A 24,817-nucleotide genomic window follows, 5' to 3' on the forward strand; every position below is an offset into this window, starting at 1 on the left:
TCATTTTCACTGGCAATACTTTTTTCTAACTTTTTAAAATAAACTAACAAACAACAGAAAAGACACAGAATAAAAAGAAGCATGTTATCAGAACTATTGAGGAAGATCCTGGTGTCTTTCTACTTAAATAAATCAACACTTTTTGTTAAGAAAAAAGCAAAACATGTCAGTTTTCTCAGGGAGAATCTACAGAATCAGGAAGTAAGGACAGAAATCAGTGTTGAGCCTGACACTGGCAGGGTTGTCAAGAGTTGTTTTATCTGATAAGTGTTCCCTTGACAACAGCTGTGTTGACTGATCAACACAGTCAAGTTTTTTTTCTATGGAGACTAGAGCCCCTTGCAAACACACTTGTGCTGTGGAGGCATTCTGGATTGCAGTGTCTTCTGTTTAGAAAATCCAAAACACTACATATTTATGGCACGTTGTCCCGTCAGGTTGATGGCGCTGTTACCCACGTTCTGACGAATGTTTCTGGGCACGCACTCAAAGGTGGCTTTGTTTTGCGAAAGCTAGCCTACACCTCGGTCATCATTAGAGGACTGCCAGACATGTGGGGAAATTTTATTCTGTGCATAAGGTTGTGCAAAAAGGGAATTTAAAGGGATGGTGATCAGCAGCATCACCACCACCACAGAGGTTAGTAAAGGTATTTTGGTTCGGACTGGTCAACGATACCGGTACCTATCGCAATAGCTGATCATGTTTGCGTCCTCATGCGCACACGTTACCTGCGGCTGGTTGTAGTGCTCAATGCTCATGGTGAAGACATTGATGCAGATGATGAAGGTGATGAAGAGGTCCAGGTAGTGGCTGGTACACAGTGTGTGGATGGACAGACGCACGGGAGAGTAGTCCGCATAGTAAGGCCTCTGCTTGGCCTCTGGAGCACACAAACACACACACAAACACACACACACAGACACACACACACACACAGGGATAAATATGCAAGAAACAGTTAAAACACGGAGAGTTCAACTGTGAGTAACTGTGCTCCGAATTTTAAACATTACATGTGTCCAGTGGTGTGCACAACGACAAGGGGAAGCAAGGGGGGAGGGGCGACCGCCACAGCCTTGATGCTTAGAATGCCAACTTCTTTCATGCCCTCATTGACCCAGGATGTGAAGTATCTGCCATAAGAAGACTGGGGCATTATTTTTGGCTCCATGTCAAATCAGAGGGGCCCTTGAATTATCATTTCAAGTACCACTCTGCGCTGAACTTATGGCAAAAAATTAGCCCTAACTATAACCCTGCTCACAGTGGTGGCGGCGCCCCCTTTTCGTTCTCACCCCCTGCCTCTCAGACACTGTGCACAACACTGCCTGCGTCATACATTCGAATAGGAGAGGACATGAGAGTCACAGGTATATTATATATTCCATGGGGTACATATTACAACTTCTCCTAACCAAGAAATCCAAGTCACATGATGACTTTAGATGCAGGCACTGCACCTGAACCGCGATATCTCTCTTTCTACGTTTTATTTTTTCAATTTTTAAGGCAACAAGACACCAGGTGTAACTGAGGAAGGCTTGTTGTTGCAAGGCAGTTTTGCGAGAGTGAGTGATTCTCCCTTCTACCAATCTGACGACCAGATCCCTGACCCGTCCCCGTGGTGGATTGCGTATTTCTCAAACATGTCACAGTTCTCCCTTTAATTGGGGCATTTTCACAGGATTCATTGCCCCTCTAATAATTTCATTCTCGTCAGGGTGAAGAGGTCCTGCTCACTATGTAACCATTAAAACCCAGACTACGCACTATACTTTTTGACAGGTGTGTTGGGAAACTGTGAGCTACATCACTGCCTTTGGAATAATAAACAGACTTTAAGTGTAGGTGTAATCATAAAGGAAGCAGCGGTCTATGAAACAGTGCTTGTTTTGACATGTTTTATGTCAAGTTGTCGAGCTATGTTTCGACTGTGTACTCACATGTCCATGTTAATGATTTGAGCGTATACGTGCAGCATGTTTATGTCCCCCCCCCCAAAATGTCCCAATGTTCACCATGCCCTGTCTGTCTGCTGCATGCTTACATGCCTTTGATGTTAGCATCTATGGTTGACAGCGGCTGCGCAGGTTATGTTCAACAACAGAATTCTTTTTTGCAAACGGGATCGTTAATGAATGAAATGTTTCTGAATCAACCTCATGTGTATATTGATTTTAATCATTTAAGATGAATCTCTCCACATTGCTTCCACGGTTTAGGAAATGACTGATGTTGAACAAACACTGAAGCCGCTCTCTTTTAGAGATTTTAACCCTGCGGAAGAATCTCAATAGTCTAAAACTTTGCATTCTTTTTATGATTGGTGAGTGTTTGTGCGGCCAAACACTGAGAGTTTTTTTTTTCTCTGAGACAGCTGAATAGATTACATTACATTTGTCTGGAGTTTCAGCAGTTTTAGACCAGTGAGACATGTCACTAACACAAGATGAAAAGAGCGGCGTTCTGCTCACACCATATACTGCCTTTCTGGTGTAATTCTGTGATTGATGTGTCGGGTAGATGGATATAATTTTGTGTCGTGGCCAAACTTTGGCACTCTTCTTTGCTGCCAAGTCTGCCAATAAAAACCATCTGTTTCTACGGATTTCCTCTCTTCAGCTTGACATATTACCACAATGAACGAACAAGTCCTGGTCAAACACTGTTGTGAGCATTTGGACTTGCTTTTGCAATAGGTGGTGTGTTTCTGATGTTTCTGCCAGCGTGTGCTCTTATTTTCCACAAGCCGTATCTAAAAAATCCTCTATATCGAACCAACACAGCTCTATTACCCAAGATATTTGCAGGTATAGCAGCCAAAACGTCTGCTATGTTTCTGAGTCTGCCAGTCAAAGCATGTTTACAGGAAATGTCCTTATTCTGCCCGTGTCTCGAGACGCCTCGGAGTCAAGGTCGTGCATGCGCTCGGAGGGAAGGGGGAGGGGCATCGGCGTTTCACCGATAAAAATTTCACTAGCAAAAAATTCCCTGAGACACAAGGAGAAAAGCAGCAACCTCACTAAGATTCACATGCAGAAGGTGCTGCAAAGGTTTTCATCATCAGTGATGAAATGTATAACAAAAAAAAATTCTAATAATTACAAGTAATAATAGTTCTCATTCTGTATTAGAAAAACAGGATTTGATGTTAGAAGATTAAGAAATGAAATAGGGACTACTGAATACTAATATTGCTGATATTGTTTTTTTTTTTTTTTTTACGGTTTTTACTGTTGGCAGTTCTATTGTTTAAAGAGTGAGCATACAAATTTTTAGTCAGGTTAATACAAATGTAAAGTTGAGAGGTTGGTTAGAATGGCCCGGTATCCGAAGTCTTCCATGCAATGTTAGGGGGGTTGGGGGTTGGGGGAGGGCTGCAGTCATGCACTTACATGCATCAGACTGGCGTAGCCCACGCCTTCTGTCAGTGATCAGTCACTGTTTGCGTGAGCTAGCCAGTCTTTCAAACTCTCCCTCTTTTTTTCCTAAATGATCAATTCTAAATAGATTTCCATGTTTTCTCTCTCTGTCATTCTCTTTCTCTTTTTGTCAGGCTCTGAAAGCAGGCAGTGCTCAGAAAAATAGACTACCGACCAGCCCCTTCATTCTCCTTACTCCTGCGCTTTTTCTCTATCATTTTGAGCCTCTTCTCTTCCCGTAAGCGGGCCTCCTCCTCTTCCTGGTCCTGCCGGCACTTGTGGAAGTTCTCCACCACGACACCGACAAACATGTTGAGGACGAAGAAGCTGACGATGAGCAGGAAGGAGATAAAGTAGAGCAGCATCCAGGGGTTGTGGTTTCTCACAGGCTGAGGAGAGTAGGAGAAGAGAAGAGAAGAGAAGAGAAGAGAAGAGAAGAGAACAGAACAGAAGAGAACAGAAGAGAAGAAAAGGACAACGTGAATTCTTTAAAAACCTTTCCTGGATAAGCTTTCCAGAGATTAGAAAAGATAATGTCTCTGACAGAGTAGCAGTTACAAGATTTCTCCTGATGATATCACAAAGTAAGTTTTAATTCTTTGGGTTCAAGTCACTCCGGGGATTGTGTTTTTCGCAAATGTGACTGACTATCTAATATAAGGCTACACTATTTCAGCACGTTACACCACAGGCAGCCCTGGATCTGAGGACAGCAACATCAATCGGCCCATTGAAGCGCGTGCTACAAGCTCCTCTTTTGAGCTTTGCTCTTACTTAGAATCTGCATATACACCGCTGCCGTATAACTTGGTTCATTATTATTTTTTTAATTGAATACTAATTTAATTGTTCACTCCCACTCGGTGTCCTTTTCACTCTGAAGTGCATATAATTTGATTCTAATACTGAGACTGGCGGTGAGGATGTTTTTGAGTCAGGTATTTGCACATGTTGATGTCAGAGCTTCCAGTGGAGGTTACAGTGACACTGTTCTCTAACATGCATTAAAGTTCAAACACATCAAGCCTATTTACACAACAGTTTTATTGCTGGATTAGATCTGAGGCTTAATATTGGTGTTTTTTCATGTGGTGTGCACTTAGCTGAGAGTAGGTGCACAATGAAATCAGCAGCATGGATCAAAGCTTTGTGAAAATGGGTTCCTGTATTATTTTGTAAAGTGGTATATAATGTCTTGTATAACACCCGAGGAGAGAGGAGTGTCGATGCGGGTCCTCAGTGAGGAGTAATGTGGGTTACAACACACGTGGACGTTATTGGAGCTGATACAGAGTCAATAAGGCTCTGATTGCAAACCTGCGGAGCGGCTCGGCACATTCCTCACACCATTACCTGTTGGTCCACTCCCACCGCATCAAGCCCATCATACATGATGTTGACCCAGCCGTCCTTACACGACAGTACAAACAGTGACATCAGGGCCTGGAAAGGAAACAAAGCATATGTGCGTTGTGAGAGGCAGCTGAGAGAGACAGACTGCTGTCCCCAATAACCTTTTATTCGTGGTTTTTAGCTCATTTATTTTGCATTGAAGACTGTGTTAGCATTAGTGGGTCAGTCTGTTAGTCCGTACCTGGACCAGGTTGTCAAAGTTGTACTTCCTTCGTATCCAGCGGTAATTAGCCTGCAGACAGTCTGACTTGTTGGTGATGTTTTTCGTGTCCAGACCTTCACAGTGGTAGAACTTCCCTTTGAATAGCTAGAAAGCGAGAGAGAGACAGAGAAAGAGGGAGAGAGAGAGAGAGGTCTGCGGGGCTATTCGGCTGCCATTTACACATTATCGCAATTGCGCCGGAGCTTTCGGCTGTTTAAACATCCCACTTTTGATACCAGGAATAAAAGGATGCTTGCTTCATAGAGCTCATTCTTATCAGCAGTTTTTTCCCCCAGTGCTCGGCTTAAAGCTGGCCTGGGGTCCTGTTGTCCCTTTTTTTACACTTCACCTAATTGTCATTCTTTCAAAACTCACACTTTTAAAGAACAAAGTCTTATTGTCCATTGAATATTCAAGACACTTCCAAATCCCCCCTCAAGCCACCAGTCACATACGGAGCCGCTCAACAAGACTGACATTTAAGCCGCAAAGGTTAAAAAGCTTTGTTCTCAAGCCAAGAAAAAGCAAATGACGAAGCAGTATCATCACTGGAGCTCGTGCATTGGATCTCTATCTAGCTTGCGAAATTATGACTCGTTTAAAGGCAAGCAGCAGATTGTGTGTGTGTGTGTGTGTGTGTGTGTTACTGCATGTGAATGCAGACTACCTGCACCCCCAAGATGCCAAAGACAATGAAGAAGGCGCAGCAGATAAGGACAATGTTCCCGATGGGTCTAAGAGAGGTGATGAGAGTCTCCACAACCAGCTTCAAGCCTGGGGCTCGACTGATTACCCTGGAAAACACAGATGTAGACATAGAAATGTTTGTTAGTACCAGCACATACACAGACCATTACCTGCAGACACAAATGTGAGTGATAGAAACATGAAATAAGGTAAGATGTGTGTGTATGTGTAGTGTTTACATAGAGAACATGTGCACAAGTAACAAAACGTAAAAAAAAACACCTACAGACACACTAACACAAATACACTGTTTACCTGAGTGGGCGTAGTGTTCGTAGCAGGCGCAGGACTCTGAGGATGCCCAGGATCCTGTTTCCGCCAGTATAGGCCAGAGAGACCAGGATGTCGACCAGAGACACAAACACCAACAAACCATCCAGAACGTTCCAGCTGGACTGGAGGTAGCTCTGATTCCCGAAGCAGAAACCGAGAGCTACAACCTGGTGTGAAAGCACGAGACACTGAGCCAAGCTGAAACCGCTACGGAACCATTAAAACATTACCTCACCTTCAAATCATTGACTGAGCGACACCTTTTCACCACACCAGCAGTGGAAAGAAAAACAATAATGTTTACCTTAATGGCCATTTCTGCAAGGAAGATCACAGTGAAAACGTAGTTGGACACGCTCAGAAACACTCGCTCCTATAGAAGAGAATGAAATGAATATAAGGACAATAAAGACAATGTCTCTGAATGGAACTAGTACCGTCAGTTGTGTGGTGCTTTAAGAGAGTATTGTATTGTGGGAAGTTTGTAGCCTTGATGTTGCTGGGCTAGTGAGTTTCTATCTGTTTGTTTACGGCGAGTTTACAACAGTCAATCGGCTCCAAAAGCCTCTGGTCAGTGTGTGTGTGTGTGTGTGTGTGGTGTGTGTTTGTGTGTGTGTGTGCTCGTGCATGCATAAGTGTGTGTCTCACCGTGCTATGCGGCTGTATCTCAGGTCTTTCCAGAGCAATGGTGATGCAGTTGAGGAAGATGAAAACCAAAACCACATGGTCGAACATTTTGTGAGTGATCACAGCTTGGCACCACAAACGGAATCTAAACACACACACACACACACGCACACACACACACACACACACACACACACACACACACACACACACATATATGAACAGAGGCATCGATAAAACATCCATGGTTGGTTAAAGTTATTGATCAAACAATTAACAGTGAGAAAGCAGAGAGAGAAGAAGAAGAGAGGGTACCAAGATAACTAAATAAAGCAACGAGAAGCACAGAGGAGGAACGAGGAAGAGAGTGTAGAAGCCAATGGACGAAAGAACCAAAGAGACTTATATTGAAATTTTGTTTAGTGTGTGTGTGTGTGTGTTGTGTGTGTGTGTGTGTGACTCACGGGCTCTCTGGAGAGAACAAATACAGATTCCAGTCTTCATGCTCTTTGCACCAGCGGGGCTTCATGTTACGGAGCTCTTTCTTAATCGAGTAGCACAGAGAACTCTGCAGGGGTGAAAGGTCAATGCCATCAATGACAGCAACAACAATGCTTTCCTTGCAATTCATCATGAGATATTATCATCACTTTATTCTCAAGAAAGAAAGTCATGATTTTTAATAAGGTCCGCACCAAAGTGACCAATCATCACTACTACCGTCACCAGCAGCGAGCAAGTTGCCTGTCACAAATCACGACACAGCAAATAACAAATCACAGACCAAACACAGTAATTCTGATTCTGAAAACATTAACTGCCCCAAAAGGTCCAGTTTTAAGTCATTTTTCCATCTGCCACAGAAATTAAGAGATTTTTCTTCAGAGTGGCTAGACTGTCTATGGGATTGGCAGCAGTGCTGTTAAAGAGGAAGAGAGACGGCTGTCCTAACTGAACTACAAGCTGTAATCTATAAAGTTTCAGTAATCTCATTTTTCAGAATACCTTTTTCACGCACCTGCAGCCAAGAGCGAAAACAAGCAGAGACCAAGTGATGAATGTAACCGTATTGTATTTAACATACAGAGTATTAAACCGTCAGCTGTGGAGAAACGGTATTCTTCAGACTTCTTTGAAATGTTGTGTATGTGCATGTTTTATGACTTCACTGTCAAAGAACAGAGTGGGGTTGACAGCTGTATTAGGAGGAACGTACATGCCCCCTCAACAATTACACGATAAATGCATTAAAAAAAAAAACAATACACGGTTTGATAGTGCTGCTGATGTTAGCCTTTCCGCATTTGAATCTAATGGTGGGACAACAAACAAGTGTTTCCTTGCATAAGTAGAGCTGGAGATAACTGGACGATAACAGACCAACCAGCTAGTCCCTGACCTCAATAGAAAGTGTAGTGGAACTCATTAAAGTTTGCAATAAAATAAACAGAGGAACGCTTAGGTGCACAGCTTCTGTACTTTGGGATCCTAATTAAAAACAGCCCAAAGTCAAGCAGCCCAAAGACACTGCTTATTTGGCAGGCTGTGGCGAATGTGTGTGTGTGTGTGTGTGTGTGTGTGTGTGTGCATGTGTGTCCAAGTGTGAGTGTGTGTGGATGAAAAGAACCTGCTGCTCAGATATCTTCGGAGCTGAAATCCATAATCCTTGACACCGACACACAGAGAACCACATGCATATACACGTCTCAGATGGCATGCCCCACACACACACACACACACACACACACACACACACACACACAGACACAAACACACACACACACACACACACACTGACGCATACTCTTGCACGCACACATGCAAACACACACCAATACACTGGTAGAGGGTCTGGACTAAGCTTCCCATACTCGGTGTGTCCAGGGAGAGCCCTTTTGTTTCAGCGGATTTCATGGGTTTACAAACTCAATTTGGAGCCAATAAAACCATCAACACTGTCGCAACAGAGGTCATCCAAAACCACCGGGGGAGTACACCCTCCAACAGTTCACACACACACACACACACACACACACACACACACACACACACACACACACACACACACACACACACACAAATGCGCAGCCACAGTGACTGCATATACACAAGTTGTTTTGCACCCACTGAGAAAACAATTACTGCTCAAGCCAATCAATTACAGCATGACAATTAGTGTCCCTGCAGGCCTTACAGCGGGAACACAAAACACACACCACAATATCTCCAAGTAAGAGAGAGACAAAGGGCAAAGCAGACTAAAGGAGAATTGGGTAAGCAAGGAAAGACAGAGCGAAAAGAAAATAGAGAGAAATAAAATATGTAAACAGAGCCAGAGAGGGCAGATTAAAAGATTAAGAATTTACATAAAAAAAGCAAAACCATCAGAAGGCCTGAGGTAGGAGAGAGCACATCTCCCCTGTACTGGCCTCTTTTCATTAGTTACCAAGTTTTTTTTTTGTTTTTTTTGAAGCACTGCATGGACTGGCTCACGGTTACATCTCTGAACTGCTCATCCTCTATTCCACCTCTAGATCTCTCACACCTGCTGACCAGTCACTGCTCTCCCTTCCACACAGCCAGTTAAAAACCAAAGGTCATCGAATATTTGCGTTAATTTTTGGAACGGTTGGTGACTAACAATAAGGCCTTCCCCCCTTCACTGATATCCTTCAAACCTGTTTAAAGACCCATATCTTTTCTTTAAACTCTTAACTGTCATCATGAAGACCTGTCTGAGCCAAACTCTGGCTTTTATTTGTTTGTATTTTACTTGCTGTTTGTGTTATGATTGAATCCAGATATTCTACGCTTTCATCAATCCTCTAATTTATATCCCTAATTTTATTTGATCAGTCCTGTGTTTTTGCTCAACTGTAATCATCAATGAAATAATCCTATAATCTCTCTGTAAAGCACTTCGATCGATGTTTTTAAATGTGCTCTATAAATACATTTTATAGAGAGAGATCAGCATGCAGCCTCACAGTGTCCTGCTGAGGCCTTTCCTAAACAACATTTTGAAAGCTATGACTCATGGTAACTTACGTCATCGTCCATGTCGTCTTCAGGCAAGGAGTCTTCCTTGGAGTCGGGGTTCATGTTGGGGTCGTAAGTCAGGCTCCTCCCGTTACAGTCGCCGTACTCTGCTATTATTGAAGGCAAGAGAGTAGACGCCTGCAGCAGCTCCAAGGACCCGGGCCGTAATCTGTTGTTGCCCCCAGCCTCCCCTTTGTCTTCCCTGCCGTCTTCCTCCTCTCCTCCCTCCCCGGACAACAGGCTCTCCCTCTCTCCGCTGGTGTCTCGCCTTTTGAGGCTCGGCGCTCTTCCCAGGCTGTTCCAGCTGGAGCGGCGGCTTCCCCATGAGCTGCCGGACCCACGCGGAGGAAGAGGGGAGCGGTGGCCGGGACTTGAGAGGCCCTGGAGAAAACAGGAAACAGCGTGTGGCTATGACAAAGAATGCCTCATTTGCTGGAGTTACAGTAGTTTCTAAATGGCGACCTAGCCATTTTGGGGAAAAGACCATTATCAAAAGCCACATAATATTTTCCAGAGGGCTCCACATTGTCCAGACAGGAATTAATCGTAGCCAAGGCATAGGCAAGAACTTCCAGATAATACAATATCGATAAATAAGAAGTTCATTAGTCATGTAGAAATGGGACTCTTCCAAGCAGCATTAAACGAATCGATACGTCTGCCATGGTAGTGGACTGAATTGATTTCCGGGGCACCTGCAGATTGAGACATTTAAAGGGAACGGGATGTTATGTCTACACATCTGATTCCTGAAGTACAGAAACAAAGTTCGCTCCGCAGCTGGATTCACTAGGGGGGCAGCTATTGAACTGAAGTATGAATGTGACGATCTAACTTTTTAGATACTATTCCTCTACGGGAACTGGAATGTCACACTTATCAAACTGTATATATTACACAATTCTCTTTAAATATAAACTTTATATGGCACCTGCATTTATTAATGACTAATTGTTGGTTCGTAAATAGACTGATAAACAGATTTAGGGTCCATTTTTTCCTTTAGTGTTTGATAAAACTCACTAGAGAACGCTGATCGTAGGCTAAAGGGTCCATGGAGGTGGAGCTTCCACGGCGAGACTCTGCATGATCAGTTCCCGCCTCAGAAAGCCCCAGCCCCACCTCGCCGTATCGAGGCACGCCCTCTCCGTACACGAGCTCCTCCCCAAGGATGGATTCAGGTCCCAGAGAGCTCTTCGGAGTGGGCATGGGCGTAGCTGCCGTTCGCATGATTATAGGAGGAGCCATCGAGCCGTGAGGGTCAACGTGACCGTTAGCTGTCATCATCAGGGAGTACATCTTTAGCTCTGTGTAGGAGTAGAAGGGATGAATATCTATGTTTATTCATTTATTTACAGTTTGTATGTAAAAAAAACCAAAAAAACAAAAAACCAAAAAAAAAACAGCACATAATGAAATAAATTGAATCAATCATCTGTCATTTAACCCACCGGTGTCTCTGAGCTGTTCCACCTTCTCGTCCTCTTCAGAGTTGTCTGATTTCTTCTCATCATCTGACTCCGACCGATTAGCATCACCCTATAGTGCGCGCACACACACACACACACACACACACACACACACACACACACACACACACACACACACACACACACAAACATACATTCACACATTTTTTTCTGTAAATTTTTAAAGTTAAGCATCATGCAGAAGATTACAGGTGCTATTTTTTTTAATCAAGGCACTGAGAGCAAGCACACAGATGTGCACTGCTTTCAGTGCTCAGAGGAGATTGTTGATGGATGATGAGGCACTGTGCACCTGAGGTACATATGATAACAGGGCTGGATGAGAATTGATTATCTGAAATGATCAGTGGGTGTGTTAGGGACTGGTAATAATCTTCATCCTCTTGGTCCAGATATGAGGCCCTCAGATTGCTCCATTAGTAGTCAATTAACAGAAAGTGACATGAATACACATGGCTGAGAGTTGCCGTTGAGAATTAGACAATAGTCTTTACCCTGCTCTTTTGGAATTAGGGCCATATTGGGAATAAATCTACTTTTCTGTGCATTTACATGTGTCTAATGATTGGAGGATGTTTAATTTGAAACAAGTCTGCTAAAGATGAATAAAAAGAATCTGAGGGAAGTCTATGGGCATATTCTTTCAACAACTTATGTGTCAAAAAGCAGAGAAAATATGCACGACCATACGCAGTGCTGACCAGATCAAAGTGGTGGAAGCATTAAAAAATATGAATCCTGACAGCAGATTTACACTGTCCCACTGGACTGCCAGTGATACTTCATCTCCCCAAGATACCAAAACATCAAAAAATGTGAAAATCTCACTGAAAAAGAAAAGAATTCTTAGTGTGGTACGATCAGAGAAACTCTCAAGCCTTACATCTTAAAATACATCTCATTTAAAAAAGACAAGACGTAAAAAATTGAGACAATTAAACGGCTTTTATCTTATTCTTTGTGCTCAGAGCTTTAAAGTTGCACAATGAAAAATAATGACAAGTGTAACAATAGACACTGAACCAAATACATATAATAATAATAAGTCATTCTCACCTCAGCCTGGAAGCCCTCAACCAAAATGGCCACTAGTAAATTGAAAAGCACATAGTTGCCAAATGTCATGAGAGCAACAAAGTAGAGAGCCGCCCATGGAGAGGTAGAGGCCATGCCGTTATACAACACCACATTCCAGTCCTCCTGGGTGAGAATCTACAGATTGAATAAAACACAATGGTGCAAACAGAGATTAGGCAGAAATAAGGTAGGAGCGGAGGGGGAGAGATAGATGGAGGCAGAAATAGAGAGGGACAGAGGGAATAGGAGGCTCAGAGACATATAATTATTTTGAGAAAGAGAGTAAGGGTCCACAGATGTTAAGACATTGGGGGGGGGGGCACAGAAATATAGAGAAAAAGGAACACAGATGGAAGGTAATGAAAGAATGAGAGCAATATTAGCCTTTACGGTGCTTGGGGGTTATATATGCTTTATAAAACCAGGTAGTGAGCTACTTCTATTGCCATCACGCTACAATGCTTCAACTTCATACTCATGGGTCTGTGTGTGTGTGTGTGTGTGTGCCCGTGTTTGTTTAGTCACAATGTGAGTGATGAAAACATTTGAAAACTAGGACGTGTTCATGATGCAGCATGAAAGCTCACTCCGTCACTGCCCGCTCCTTTAAAACGCCGTGGCAGGAAGGCAATCCATTGTGCTGTCTGTGTGAATGTGTGTATGTGCATATGCATGTGTGCATAGATTTGTGTGCACTGTAACTACTCTCCAAAAAAAAAAAAAAAACTATAGTAAGTGTATAGTGAGTGTTACTTCTTCACATGACAGTCAGTTCTGGATAAAATGCTTCTTCAGCATCTCTCTTGTACAAAAACAAACACACACACACACACACCAAAGTGAGACAGTCCGCTGCATTATGTGTTCTACCTTTCTGCTGACACATCCACTATAGAAAAGAGGACAATCTATCTGGAGCGATTGGACAATATCTCCACATAGGGGAGAGCAAAAAATAGAAATAATAGTGAAGGAGAGATGGTGGGTGTGCATAAGGAGAATTTCACATTTCACAGCATTTTACTAATGAGCAGAACTTGGCAGTTAAGTTTGGCACACACACGCAAACACAAACACAAACACAAACACAAACACAAACACAAACACAAACACAAACACAAACACACACATACACATAACCACACTCAGGGCTCAGTTTGACATTTTGATTTGGGATGGGAGAGCAGCACACATGGTCTATGTTGGGATAAAAATATAAGTGAACACACTGCCCAGTGTGTGTTTTGGAAGTATATTGCACTAAGGACATGATGCCCTGGCTGCCATTTTTGACCACTTTTTCTGACTCAATATGGTTTTAATAAGATACAGTAAGGAGCAAGTTTGAGCTCTCATTTTGGAGGGAAGTCGGTCACATATCTGTCTCGCTGCAGAAAAGCTTTTCAGCTGATGTTTACATGAATGACAGCGAGGAAGATTACCTGTCCAGCTTTATGTACTGCAAGTCTGAATACAGTGCAGGGGCGGCCCACTGGTATGAATATTTTGAACACATTTTCTCTGACAAGTTGGTGTTTATAGAAGTGTTAAACATCCATGATTCACTCAGAAAGAATACCCAAAATAGACAAACCAGAGATATTAAACAAAACAACAGATTATATTTATGATACATGACAAAAACTAAGTAAACATTTCCATTAAAGGAATAGTTGTGGGATACACTTTGCTCTCTTTTAAAGAGTTAGATGAGAAGATCGATGCCACTCTCAACCCTGTCATCACTGTGAGGTTGCCGGCAAACCAGCAGCGAGGAAGTAAGAGAGCAAGTAACCCAGCCCAGGCAAGAAATAGTCCAGTATATAACCGCCCATAAAACCACAACTTGTGGTTTTTACACTTTTTTTATATACATGTTAATTAGTGAGATTTAAAGGCGATGGTATGGGGATTTTGTTACCTTAGGACAGAACCGGGCTAGCTGTTATCCTGTTTCCAGTCTTTATGCTAAGCTAAGCTAACCTGCAGCCAGTGGTAGCTTCATAATTACTATTTATACATCTTCTAATCAGTCCACAGGAAAGCAAATAAGCGTATTACCCAAAATGTCAGACTATTCCTTTAAAATCGCTGAAAGTTCACTTTTCGGCAAATGACTATAACCAAGAAAAAAGCTGAGAGAGCAATCTGTGAACAATGGCCAACAAACACTAAAACTAACAGCAGCATTTTTATTAAAATCCAGAAGGGAAAACAGTGGTAATCTCTTAATTATGGAGACAAGAATTTACCTGGAAAACAGTGACGATGGCCCAGAGTAAAGAGTCAAAGTTCTTGCGGTCAGGGATTGTGTCTCCATTGTCCATTTGGATACTGAATTTACAACCAAACAGATGCATACCCAGTATACTGCAGAGAAATAAGAAAGAGCATACTTTATGATTTACATGTATGCATTTTGTGTGTAATAATATTTTCATACAGTACAATATGTACATTTTCTGTGACAGACATATCTGAAGATAGACAGGGTTAGGAAGGTTATGTGTTATACGTGCATACCTGAAAGTGAAGATGAAAAGCATCAGCAACATGCAGAAGGTGGCCACATTGTCCATGGTCTTCATCAGCACTACCAGTTGTCTCCTCAGGGCGGGCAGGAAGCGAACCAGCTTCAGAACCCGCAGCAGGCGAAATGTGCGCAGGACCGACAGGCCGCCGTCCGACTGACCGATTATTTCCCACACGCTGAGAACCACAAACAAACACATTTGTCTTAAAATGTTGCTGGACATTTTAAAAGTTGGAGCTTGCATCTGGTCGCTTCTGTTATACAGGTATGAGTCATGTATACATGTTGGAAAACAGATGTATTCAGTCCAATTCAATCTAACATTTTATTATATTACTAGAACTTATTATATAAAATGTCAGCATTACAATACGCAACATGTATTTTGTGTTGAAGAGGCTCACTAGGAGTAAATCTCTGGAGTTTATCAAAGTAATCCCCCTTCAGTAACACGAGCGCACATTTAAAAAAGTCCCCTGATCTGATATGAGCTATATCAAATTAATGACAGCCAGACAGCGAACCTCCACTCCCGACAGGATCGAGAATCTGCTGTGGCAGCGAGCGAAGCTGCTCCTGTGCGATCCATCATGACTGTGTCAATCTTAGCTCCTGCAAAGATGGATGCTGCGGCAGTGAACCTGACACTCGACACTTAATGACTGACAAGCTGGAGAAGAAATAAGAATGGCGGGGGTGGGGGGGGCTCTAAATTGAAGCTGATCTGACACATGGTTTATGTGTCTATGCATCCAATGGTTGTTACCTGGATTCATTCTAGGAGCACTGAATTAGTACTACAGCTCCAATAGGTATCACCCATCTTTATAGCTTGCCTTCAGGTTCACTGTTTAAAGATTGTTTGCACATATGAGTACGGGTTGATGAATATTACCTGATGATAACGATGATGCTATCGAAGATGTTGTACGGGTTCCTGATGTATCCAAACAAGCCGAAAGCCAGGAGCATGAAGCCCATCTCCAAGACAAACATACTGGTAAAGACTATGTTACTGATCTCTAACACGTCAGTCAGCTCCTCAGGCTGGAGGGATAGAAGAGAGAGAGAAAGCAAGAGAGAGAACAGAGATTAGGTTAAAAAAAAAAGACACAAAGAAAAGAAGAAGAAAGAAAAGAGGAAAGAAAGAACAAGTCAGTTAATATCTCCCCCTTATTATCCCAGAGCTGTAAAACCCGTTTGGTCTTTGTGCCCTGAGCTGGGACATTATCAATCAAATTCAGAGCTGCAGTCAAGGCCAATCAATCAAATGGGACCAACAGCCCCCATCTATTACTGCTGATCCATTCCACTTACCTCAAAGTACAGTCAGTGATCCAGCACAGATTTAACTGAGAGCCCCTCATAAAGCATGTAGTCAAGTCTTTTGTGGAAAATGCAGCAAATTTTGTGCTCTGGCGAACGTATCCCGGAGCCACATCCGTAACTTTTTTGCAGTTTGAGCTGAATCACTGATCTAAATATACTAAATATGTTTAAAAGATGTGACGCAGACTCTACCTACCCTTTCCAAATGTATCACACGTCAATACCCATCCATGAGACCTATAGCTTGCTTGAAGAGAAGGGCTGGGACTGTGTCTCATATCACCCTCCTGCTCTCACACTAAATCCTCTTGAAAGTGTCCCAACACGCCTCGTGGCTTACATAATATTCTCATTTCCCTCCTATGCTTCATATTCCATTACTCTTTTACACAGTATCATTATTCCTTGGTAACAAACTTAGTGCAGTCCAGGACTCACACCTAATGAATAATTATGATCCCCAGGTGACTGAATCCTTCTAAACAATAAATTCTTACACCGTATTCTGCCGAACAGTTTTTAAAAAACGTAAGTCTCTGCTCCACAATTTAATTCTCGTGTCACGCTAGGCGGACTAATTAAAACTAATTGGGATTCTTTTCATGTGGGAGATCAACAAGAAACAGGCCCAAAGCCCATTTTGTATCCTGGCCCATGGTGTATAAAAGTAGGCAGACCATATTCTGGACTAATAAACACACTGACATGATTAATGTATAAAATCCCAGACATAATGCTACAACCACAGGTAGGATTTAACCTTCATTCTGGGTTATTGCGCTCTATCAGCATTCTGCAGAAACAGTGTTGCCTTTGAATTCACTGTAATCTGCAGACTGATGAAGCTGGAATCATTCATCATAGGAAAGTACACCATATGAAAAGTCTGCACCATCTCTTGTTTAATGTCAAAATGAAAATGTAATCATCCATATGTATGATCGTGATCACATATCGTATTTATGATTCCTTCCGTTTGCATAATCAAAGTCTTATATAACTATACATTCTGACTGAAATCACAACTTCTACAACACACTCGGGACACCGGCGCCTCTGCTGAGGATCATGATAATGATCACAGATAGAGGGCGCCATACTACACAGCACTCCTCACCTTACCTCACTCCACCCCAAACACACACACACACACACACACACAAAACAGAGCTTCCTTTGAAGAACCACAGACTTTTAACAGTCACCTTTCAAGACTCGAAAGTGAAAAGTAACTATATATATTTCCTGAAGTACAGTACTTCAGCACATTTTTTGAGGTATTTTTTTACTTGATTTTACAGTTAGTTGCTTTAAGTACATATTTTTGCTAATTCTTAATTTAATCAAAATTTTGAATGCAAACTTTTACAGCCATTGCTGTATGTGGAGCACACCTACAGTGCAGTACAGGGTTGTGTAATCCAAAGCACACCACATCTCTGTTTTTTGTATGTTTACTATTTTCGGCTGATGAGCCTCCGGATTAATTGGGACAGTCGTGCAGCAGATACGCCTGTGCAGAAATAAAAGGACACAGATGTAATGGCAGGGGACTGGAGTGCGAGCCGGACAGACAATGTAGAGACTGGTCGTTTCACCGAGTGGCCAGGTGGCACGTAAAAACTTTAAAGCACTTCGAAGAAGCTTTAAAGGAGCTCTCAGCCTGCTGTTCTATCTTAAACACACCATATATAGTAGTAGTTAACAGTGGACTAGTGGTATTTTCATGACCTCTATGGCCCACTGTCTTCACAGCAGAGAAATGAAGCAGCATACACGACAGCTGTTATGCCTCATAGAATCACTCATTTATATTTACTTACTGCTTTACAGTATGGCTGACATGGTAGATTGAAACAACACAAAATAAAATACAAAAACCTCAGAGCTGCTGGTTCGAAGTGCTAAATAACTCAAGGAGCTGGGGCTGAAACTGAATTCTGGTTCTTGTTCTGGCTGATGCACGACACGGCAGGCAGCCACATTAGGGGTTACAGAAGCAGGTGCTATTCAGATCACGGGGGCCAACCCAAAGAATGTGGGTGGGCAAAATGAAAGGAAACACTCTTCCTTACATTAATTCATCTGATCAAGGTGCCCTTGAGTTGCCACCTCATCTCATTTGTAGTAGGAGATCTGCACTGCAATGGTCATCAGTGACTAAGTGGTTCTAAAATCAGCTCTTAACCAAATGGTCAATATACTTTATGTACTCTGCTGTTGCCCCAAACAAATATTAAAAGCTTTAGACTTTCCACTACCATCATCAAGTTTGATAGACCAGGTGATCAATCAGAATTAAACACTCCGCCTCTGCTCTCAACAAGACATTTTCCGTGTTTGTGTACGTGAATACAGCTCAGCATATGACCTTAAGAATATGAGGAAAGAAACTACAGCAGAGACAGAGAGTTGCACACTCACTCACAAACACACATATACATAAACACAGCTTCCCTGGCAAAGCAGAGTAGAGGAAAAACCTTGAGTGTTAAGCGGGACACTGGCGTAAATAAAAACAATCCTGAGAGACACTGTAATAATGTTGAATTGATCAAATTGTATATCTTAGCATATATTTGCATAGAGCACATCAAACAATAAATGGAGGAATCTGTCGTTCCTTCTGGCTGTCTGTCCTTCAATTTTCTTGACAACCGCATATCTGATCGACTTCAAACTTCCTGAGTGCATTGCTAAGGACCAAAGGAAGTGCAGCAGCTACTGTGCAGTTTTTGGGATGGGCAGTTCTCGATAGACAGAAAAAGAGAAACTACATCCACGTAACTGACGTCACCGATTATGAAAGATGTGTGGTAAAGATGGCTGCGCCAGGTCGAAGCATGCGAGCTGCAGCTACAAAACCTGTGCGGGATCATCTGAAGCGTGGGAATATTTTAGACAGAGACCCAAGCTCTGCAAATTGGAAATGGCTTCTCACAGCAGCGCAAACAGCTAAGCACGGTCACTCGAAACCAAAGCATCTCCGAGCGCTTTGTTGAAGACGAAGCAACAGCAAGACAGCACAGTTCTGTTTACTTTTTTCTCCCCAGCCGAGCATGATATATGAGGATTATTAACAGGCAGAACAAGTCATTTATGCACCACTGCTGTTACGGTCATGTAACATTTTACCATGCGTCATCTGACATTGTTATTCGGCCGTTGTATATTTTCTGTTTCCTTTAACGACCATGTATGACTGAGAAAATTGCTTAAACTAACATTACAGACTGTTGTTACAGTCCGAATCTTTTCAAATATTTTCCTTGCTGATGCAAAAATACATTTGCCAGTGATTTCTTTAACCTTCTTGCATATTACTCCACTGATTAAATAAATCCATGTCATACCCAATTTAAGTTTAAAGTCAAGTTCTTCAGTAAAAAATACAGATTCTCCAGTTCAGGGAAAGGGTTGCTATGACACAAAACAACTAAATTAATCTACACTCACATGCCAATTTATTAGGTCCAGCTAGATAAAATGAATGCAGTATAATACAACAGGCCTGCAATAAATCCTCCCTTAATGAGGATTATAACGTTCAGTTTTCATTGAATCTGCTTGAGAGGATGTCGATTTATTTTAATGGTCATTTTGGAGGCTGTAATTCGTGGTGCTCTTGTACTCTTTGTCAACCTCAATTCATATAAATGGGATGGACAAAATATTAGGAACACCTCTCAAACAGTCCTTGTTGAGGGTGGATTTATTGCATTACTGAATTACAGCATTAAGTTTTATCTAGGTGTACCTAATAAATTGTGAGTGTATGTGTCACAGCAATCCTTTTGTATTTATGGTCCAGTATTTTCTGCTCAGGTATAACTTTTAATAGGGTCTGTTATTATAATTATTAAATTGGATGATGACGATTAGATGATTGAATAAAATATTGAATTACTAACATAACAAACATGTTTTGAATGGGCACTGTATTGGTATTTTTAGAACTAGGGGCATGATACATACAGCCTCAACAAAATGAGCATTAGACTCTGTCACACACACACTCACACTGAGGTGTTGTGCTAAATGTTTACTGTGCAATATTCCATCTTAAATCTGTCACACATCAAGCAAAGAAACTTGAAACCTGCTATTTCTTCTGACGTCTGTAGCACACATTTAGAATGAGTGTTGGTTGTTGTTGTTGTTGTTGTGTTTGGTGCTTGTGTTCTTTTAATACATAAACTTCAGGACAAAGGTTATGTTCAACGTGCAGGTAAATCTGAATTGTTGCTCAGGTATAATCTCAGGATTTACCGCCCATGCTGTTATTTTGTGATTGATCAAGTTGGACTATGTGTCAGTCGTGGTTAAAACATCCGCACGCAAGGAACAACATCTAGTTGCATTTTCAGAGCCCAGAGTCATGTTTTGATATTGTCAAGGCCAATTAGTGATGCTCTTTATGTAACATCAACTGTAATGTCCTGAAGTGTGTGAGGTTAAAGGCAGTTTAGTATCTGATTTGAGTGGCCAGACAATGTGGTTTGAATCAATTTACAGAAAATCAGTTCACATGTGGGTTTTCACTTTCATTGCAGATTTCGATAACAACCATCTATTTTCAATCTGGAATCAGTACAAACATAGCCAAAACAAGCATCAATCATCTCCCTCTCTCTCCCTCCATTCGTCTCTTCCTGTCTCTCTACACTCACACAGTCTACACTATACCTCCTACATTCATACACCTCTTCACACACATATACACTCATAGTCTCATAAAGTTTGGCTAGGTGTCACAGAGGGGGGATGATGAGTACTGGGGGGAGGAGGAACTCTTACATAACGCTTCAGTCTGTGTGTGTGTGTGTGTGTGCGCCTACGTGTGTGTGTGTGTGTGTGTATGTGTGTGTGTGTGTGTGTTTTATTGGCCCAATAAGGCCATGGCTCTCCCAGTCGCTCCTTATGTTTATACCACAAAGATAGAAATACGCACACACACACACACACACACACACACACACACACACACACATCCCCTGGAGAGGGAATTAGAGGAGAGGGAGGCAAGGAGAGATGGAGAGAGGAGGGAAGGGAATGGACCGTGTGCATGCACAAGAATCTTCTTTTGGGGTTTTTATCCATTAGCTTTCCTGGTGTGGAAATGAAAAAGGTTGTGCGCGTGTGTGAGCATATGAAATAAAGTGACTTGGGTGTAAAATTCGGCAAATGAATGTGTCTGTGCGGCCGCACAACTTCTTGTCCCGCGTGTGAGACAGCGGAGGAAGGGAACTGGAAGAGGTATTATTAGGCCGATACATCCCAGATGTTGGCCACACAGGGTAAACTGGAAACATAATCCGGGAGAGTGTGTGACAGTGCCTAGATGGCTATTTGTGTGTGAGTGTGTGAGAAAGAAGGAGAGAGTTACTCCACCCCCCACCCCCCCGCTATACCCTCATTTCCTCCCATTTAGAATGTCAGAGAGCCAAATGCCATTTTCACACACAAGTACTATTTCTGACAGCCAACACCTCTCATCAAACTGCTTATTTGTCTATTAAGGTCGGTCATAGCCCTCTTAGTTTTGAACCATTGATCTTAAGTGCTTAGAGCTTTCATTCACCTGATACAGCGTATATACTCTTACCTGCTCGTGGTACTCTATCCCCATGCTGAGAGTATTGACGAGGATAGCGATCATGATCCCCCGGTTGAAGTATTTACTTTCCACAATCCTCTTCAGTTTTTCCCTGAAGTCTACCCAGGCCCGAACCGCTCCGTTTTTGTACTCCACGACCCCCCGCCGCCTGCTCCGACCTCTTCTACCTCTCAGATCTCCCCCCTGAATGAGTCATTTTAAGTGAGGCAACAAAGGTGAAAATGCTGATTTAAGTGCTGTGTTGATTTTGGATACAGTAACTGAAAGTAATCCTTAAAACAACTAGATTTCATTTATTATATCAACTTTGTTTTCATACTTCACTCAACTTACATGCTACATCTTAATATGAATATTTATTCAGCCTTCATCATCAGCGTCATTAATACAAAACCACCACTTCCACAACCTTTATCATCACTGTTTACCATCATCATTAGGGCACCGCCCTCCATTCTTACCTGGGGGAAGTCGTGCAGTCCGTCTGCCTCTCCTCTGCCTCCCTCCAGGTCTCCCAGCTCCAGCTCTAAGGTCTCCAGGCTGCGGGCACACAGAGGGCAGCTGAGCAGCTCCAGGAGCAGAGGGCTGGGCACCATGCCTGCCAGCTGGTACAGCAGCCTCTGGCGACCTGAACAGAGAGGGGGGTGGGGGGTGGGTGGAGATGGTCAGCTTTTGCAGAGGGATTGTTCCTAGCACTCTTCATGAGCTGTTCTCGTTGTTGTGGTGGTTTGGCTTTATTGAGCAGGACAAATGTGTCACAGTTGTTTCATTGTCGGAAACTGTGTGTAAATCTAGCTTTGTGATGAAAGTCTGTTTACGCTGGATCCAAGCCAGTGGTGCACATTTTAAAGAACAGTTTTTTTTGGGAAGTAATGGTTTCATATCTGTGTTATTATATTATTATCTCAAAGTATTTTATAATTTTTTACAAAAAATATCATATTAAAGGAGCTATTTATAAGTGTTGTTGCTACATGGCCAACGTTAGCATTAAGGTAGGACAGATTGTACTGTTTGCAGCCTGAGAGGAAAAACACAGGGCAAGAATGTCTGAAAAACGTCCACTGCAAAGCACTCGCTGCTGCTCATTAAGTTCATTTCTGCGAGGGCAGCATAACTGAAAGAGACTCTTCTCTCATCTGGACTATGTTGGCTTTGGTGGTTTCTTTGACTTGTGTCAAAGAAAAGACTTTATATTTCAAAACATATTGCTACAGTTAAAAAAAAAAGCACAACAGAACAAGAGAGACAGAGGAATACATGAGTGAGACACCATGGTTTAATGATGAAGCTGGAAGAATATAATGTCAGTGAAATTTTACATGCAGTGGTGAAGGGATGTCCTATCTCAGTAGAGAGCCAAAACAAGTTTGTGCAGTGAGTACTGAGAGCTCGCCCACACCACGAGATCCTGGCTGACTCCTCTCACCCTCTGTTCTCTGACTACATCCTCTCAAAATCAGTATGGAGGAACTGCAAAGCACAGCTGAACACCAACAGAAGCAAAGCATGACTTCTGGAAAACATCAGCTCTTGGAAATGCAGCTTCAAACGGCACATCATGCCGTTTACAACACTATCTAAAACCTAGAACTAAAAAAAGAATGCTTCTGAGACTTGTTATCATATTTCATTGTCTTTTAGATTCTCTAACTGCTGTGAGTAAATCTCCATGTCTGCATTTTGATTCCAACTGTTAACAGATTGTTTACATTCTCACAAATTCTGTTAGCAAAAAAAAAAATATTTGTCTGGCATAAAGGCCGTTCAAATTCATCCCAACCCCACATTACATTATATTACATTAGGTTAGATTAGATTACATTTATGCTTCAATTAGATTTGAGATTTGATTGAAAAATATTCCCAAGAACATTGGGAAGAATTTACAGTCTAAAGGGGCGAATCAACCAAAAGACGTGAATCAAACTCTAAGCCCATTACATTACAAGGTTTAGCTGAGACTGAGTCATCAGGCGAAGCTGAAAGGAAAACATTTAGGGACTAAAGATCCAGAAATGACTGACAGTGACTGGAGATGACATTTCCCCATTGTAGCTTTCAATCAGCTGCAAACAATTAAATCACCGTCAATTTAAGTTGATTTGAATGTTGTGATCTTCAACACACATTAATGTATGTGTGTATGTGTGTGTGAGTGAGTGTGTGTGGTTACAGTATGTGTGCTGTTGTTGGCAGTCTCACTCTGTTAGAGGTCCCACATGTCTTCTTTGATTATTATTAGCAGGTCTACATTCAATATTAATTTGTGAAAGTATTAAAGCGCTAAGTCCACAGAAAAATGCACACAGCGTGTATTCAGAAACTGAGCCTTCAAACTAGCCATCCAGACTTCGAAAATTGTGTGACATCACAACTATGCAGTCACCGCCCTCAACCACGCCCCTAGCACGGCCCACCTGGACCCACCGCCCAACCTTTTATTTTTGTCCGAATTTAGTCGTCTGTTTCGCCGACTGACCATCTGTATTTGCATTTGCTGTTGATTTTTATCGAGTTACAGTAGTAGGCTACAATCCGTTACCTTTGGTTGGCCTGGCCGTGTGTCACTCAGAGAACAGTCAACCAATCAGAGGAGAGGCTCAGAGACTGGCACAAAACACCCTGTTCTTGCTAGAGCTCCAGAGAGAAGCATGAGAGAGGAGGTGTAAAACTGTATCTTCTTATGGATATGAAAACACCAGGAAATTGTAAAGCATTATCCAGAATAGACAGGTCTATTATACTGCTGCTGCTTTTTCATTTTCCTTTGCAACAAACACAGCTTCATGTTGTCTCCTCTGTGTCTGTTCTGTCCTTTTCTCTCTCTGCCTCATGCCATATCCTGAGCTAACCCTCCTTTTTTCTTCCTCTCCCTCTGCTCTTTCAGCTTTTTCTCTCGATGGATCCAATTTATTTTTCTCTCTGTTTCCCTCTCTCCGCCTCTCCCCCTGAATCTTTCATACATTATGCGTCTCTTCTCAATTTTATCCCTTTCTTCTTTCATTCTTTTTCCACGTTATTCAAAATACCTGTGTTCTGTTT

At 42.2% G+C, this 24,817-nt stretch overlaps 1 protein-coding gene across 1 annotated transcript in view; it reads right to left on the reverse strand.

Moving 5' to 3' along the window:
• Positions 1-24,817, reverse strand: part of cacna1ha (calcium channel, voltage-dependent, T type, alpha 1H subunit a) — a 57,076-nt gene that overhangs the window by 14,951 nt on the left and 17,308 nt on the right. The window contains exons 9-26 of the mRNA XM_087171401.1: positions 22,234-22,400; positions 21,761-21,955; positions 15,722-15,873; positions 14,817-15,002; positions 14,546-14,663; positions 12,273-12,428; positions 11,178-11,265; positions 10,750-11,033; positions 9,736-10,107; positions 7,152-7,255; positions 6,709-6,832; positions 6,365-6,433; positions 6,043-6,227; positions 5,708-5,834; positions 5,020-5,145; positions 4,779-4,868; positions 3,622-3,814; positions 732-883 (exon numbers count right to left, since the gene is read on the reverse strand). Of these exons, the coding sequence (XP_087027527.1) occupies positions 732-883; positions 3,622-3,814; positions 4,779-4,868; positions 5,020-5,145; positions 5,708-5,834; positions 6,043-6,227; positions 6,365-6,433; positions 6,709-6,832; positions 7,152-7,255; positions 9,736-10,107; positions 10,750-11,033; positions 11,178-11,265; positions 12,273-12,428; positions 14,546-14,663; positions 14,817-15,002; positions 15,722-15,873; positions 21,761-21,955; positions 22,234-22,400 (2,888 nt within the window). The remainder of the gene's footprint in view (positions 1-731; positions 884-3,621; positions 3,815-4,778; positions 4,869-5,019; positions 5,146-5,707; positions 5,835-6,042; positions 6,228-6,364; positions 6,434-6,708; positions 6,833-7,151; positions 7,256-9,735; positions 10,108-10,749; positions 11,034-11,177; positions 11,266-12,272; positions 12,429-14,545; positions 14,664-14,816; positions 15,003-15,721; positions 15,874-21,760; positions 21,956-22,233; positions 22,401-24,817) is intronic.

Source organism: Seriola lalandi, unplaced genomic scaffold, assembly GCF_002814215.2.
Source record: "Seriola lalandi dorsalis isolate HSWRI2012SDOR001 ecotype SW California unplaced genomic scaffold, Sedor1 jcf7180002054997, whole genome shotgun sequence".
Lineage (NCBI taxonomy): Eukaryota > Metazoa > Chordata > Actinopteri > Carangiformes > Carangidae > Seriola > Seriola lalandi.